The sequence below is a fragment of the Electrophorus electricus genome, chromosome 24 (genome assembly GCF_041902795.1).
Source record: "Electrophorus electricus isolate QZ-2024a chromosome 24, ASM4190279v1, whole genome shotgun sequence".
NCBI lineage: Eukaryota > Metazoa > Chordata > Actinopteri > Gymnotiformes > Gymnotidae > Electrophorus > Electrophorus electricus.
The window spans coordinates 192,501-195,000 of NC_137520.1; the positions used below are offsets into that span (position 1 = coordinate 192,501).

A 2,500-nucleotide genomic window follows, 5' to 3' on the forward strand; every position below is an offset into this window, starting at 1 on the left:
CTTCTGTTTCCGAGCCCAGCACGGACCGGGCTCGGGGCTCCTCATCACCGCGGTGGGATGTGCAGCGGTCCAGGGACGGGCACCAGCAGGAAGGATTCCTGTGATTAATCTCCCTTGGCCGCGTTAGTGCAGCGTGTCTCATCTGTGGCTCTCACAGATGAGACTCACACTTTCCATCTATCAAAGAACCGACATTTCTCAGTGCACAGTTGTGTTTTGTTGCTGACTTCAAAAAATAAGTCTGTTCTTCATTAGAGACTTAATAATAACATCCACCCTCAACATTTCTGGAACAGACACCTCAAATCATTTTGTGAAGTTCGACTGTATGTTGGAAACAGAGATTTCAGATACAATGTGTTGATGGTGGAGCATTCGTCTGGACAGCTGGACGGCAGATCTAATCTAAACAATGTAAAGAAGCAACAGAACAGCAGAAGAGACCTCCACAATCAGAAAGAGGGAGGGGTGGAGAGGCGAGACAGAATGAAGGACTAAATGAAAAGTGAGGGAGAAGTTACACCTTCGTTTTGAGAAGGCGGGAAATGATAAGAGCACGTAGATTCTAACAGCTAACAAACAGAGGGCCGTCTGCATCAGGAGAATTAGAAGCGCTAGGTTTCAGTCTGGGTTAGTAACCACGGCATTTTAAAGGACAGGAAGGAAAAGTTCTCACCTGGAACATGACGCGGTACTGCTCCTCAGGTTTCTGAACCATGCACATGTTACACCCCATCCTGACCTTTCACCGTTGACCTCACGTCGTGAAGGTCCAGGCCAAGCCCTGGCTGGTGAATGCTGCCCTGCGTGTCTCTCTCTCTTCTTCTTCTCACTCTTCTCTTCCAGACAGGTGATGAGTCTCAGATCAGACAGGTGATGAGTCTCAGGTCAGACAGGTGATCAGTCTCAGGTCAGACTCAGGAATGAGCAAATGCAAAAACAAACAAAAAACAAAAGAATCTGAAATCACAGAACACAGTGATGGTTCTCCGAGGTGTGAGAGTCTTCTCCCCCTGAAGTTCAGCTGCAGGGAAGGAGGAGCTGACGTTGGCACATGTGCTCTCGTGCACTCTCGTGCGCGCTCCCTGTCCGAGCACGGCGAGCCTGACGTAGTCCTTGGAGCTGCAGCTGCACGTTTCCACCTCTGTCCAGCATCAAGCCAATGGAATCCCGGCGTGCAGAGAAGTTGCCTTTCGGCTGTGGTCCCCTTCAGCCATGCGCCTTCCGTCTCGTGCAGAGGGAGAGAGCGAGTCTACAGAGAAGTCGGTGAGAAACTCACCCGTTTTTAAATTAGAAGTCTTTTTTCCATTTTTGGCTCCGATGTACGTCTGCCATACACTTTACTTGACGAGGCGTTTAAAAACGTGAAGAGATTGGTAATGGAGTCAAGGATATCTTACGGTATTTTTCAGGCCCCTTAAGCATGAGAACACTTCTGGAGCGCGTGTGTGCGAAGAGTTGTGTTTACTGCAGGAAGAAAGTCTGTTCTCCTCATACCACTCGAACATATCTCCGTGGAAACAGGGTCTGTGTATTAATTGGTTTTATTCTGCTTAATTTACCTCAGTGTGTGTGTGTGTGTGTGTGTGTGTGTGTGTGTGTGTGTGTGTGTGTGTGTGTGTCTTTGCGTGTTGGACTTTTGCAGCACCTTTGAAAGTTCCCATCATCTATTGTGAAGACCAAACACCTGCCCATGTTTGTTCCTGCACCTCAGGTCTTTGTGCTCATAGTTCCTCTCACGTGTGCTTAATGTCCAGCATGTGTCTCTCTCTCCACTAAGCCTCTGAGTTCTGCTGGTTCTGGGTAATGGTTGTGTAGTGTAATGGGTCTGTACTGGCTATAGGTTTACAGTGGTTCTGGGTAATGGTTGTGTAGTGTAATGGGTCTGTACTGGCTATAGGTTTACAGTGGTTCTGGGTAATGGTTGTGTAGTGTAATGGGTCTGTACTGGCTATAGGTTTACAGTGGTTCTGGGTAGGGAGGGCCTCGGGCATAGAAGATCTTCTAAGGGACTTTAATCTGACCTACAGTTGTAACCTCCCTTTACAGGGTAAGCTAGAACAGCAGTGTATGAGTACTGTGTCAGAAAAGTAAAGTCAGTCCTTGTAGTGAATATGTTCAACAGGGAAGCCCACACACATATAACTACTTTATTTATAAATAGCAGCAGGTTTCACTCTGTGTGTGAGACGCCACTGAGCAAACACACCTTTACAGAGAAGTGCGTGTTTTACAATGGTGCGTGTTTTACAGTGGTGTGTATTTTAGAGTGAAGTGTGTGTTTTATAGTAAAGTGTGTGCTTTACAGTAAAGTGTGTTTTACAGAGTAGCGTGTGCTTTACAGTAAAGTGTGTGTTTTATAGAGAAGTGTGTTTTACAGTAAAGTGTTTTACAGTAGTGTGTGTTTTATAGTAAAGTGTGTTTTACAGTGAAGTGTGTGCTATTACTGAGGCAGCCCTCTAGAGGCAGAAAGCTCCAAACTTCCATGACAGGCACCTTC

At 46.6% G+C, this 2,500-nt stretch overlaps 1 protein-coding gene across 1 annotated transcript in view; it reads right to left on the reverse strand.

Moving 5' to 3' along the window:
* LOC113587085 (PDZ domain-containing protein 4) overlaps nucleotides 1-2,500 on the reverse strand; it is a 25,076-nt gene that overhangs the window by 22,259 nt on the left and 317 nt on the right. Inside the window, exon 1 of the mRNA XM_035522667.2 lies at nucleotides 677-2,500. This exon is cut by the window's right edge and continues 317 nt beyond it. Within this exon, the coding sequence (XP_035378560.2) occupies nucleotides 677-736 (60 nt within the window). The 5' untranslated portion in view covers nucleotides 737-2,500. The remainder of the gene's footprint in view (nucleotides 1-676) is intronic.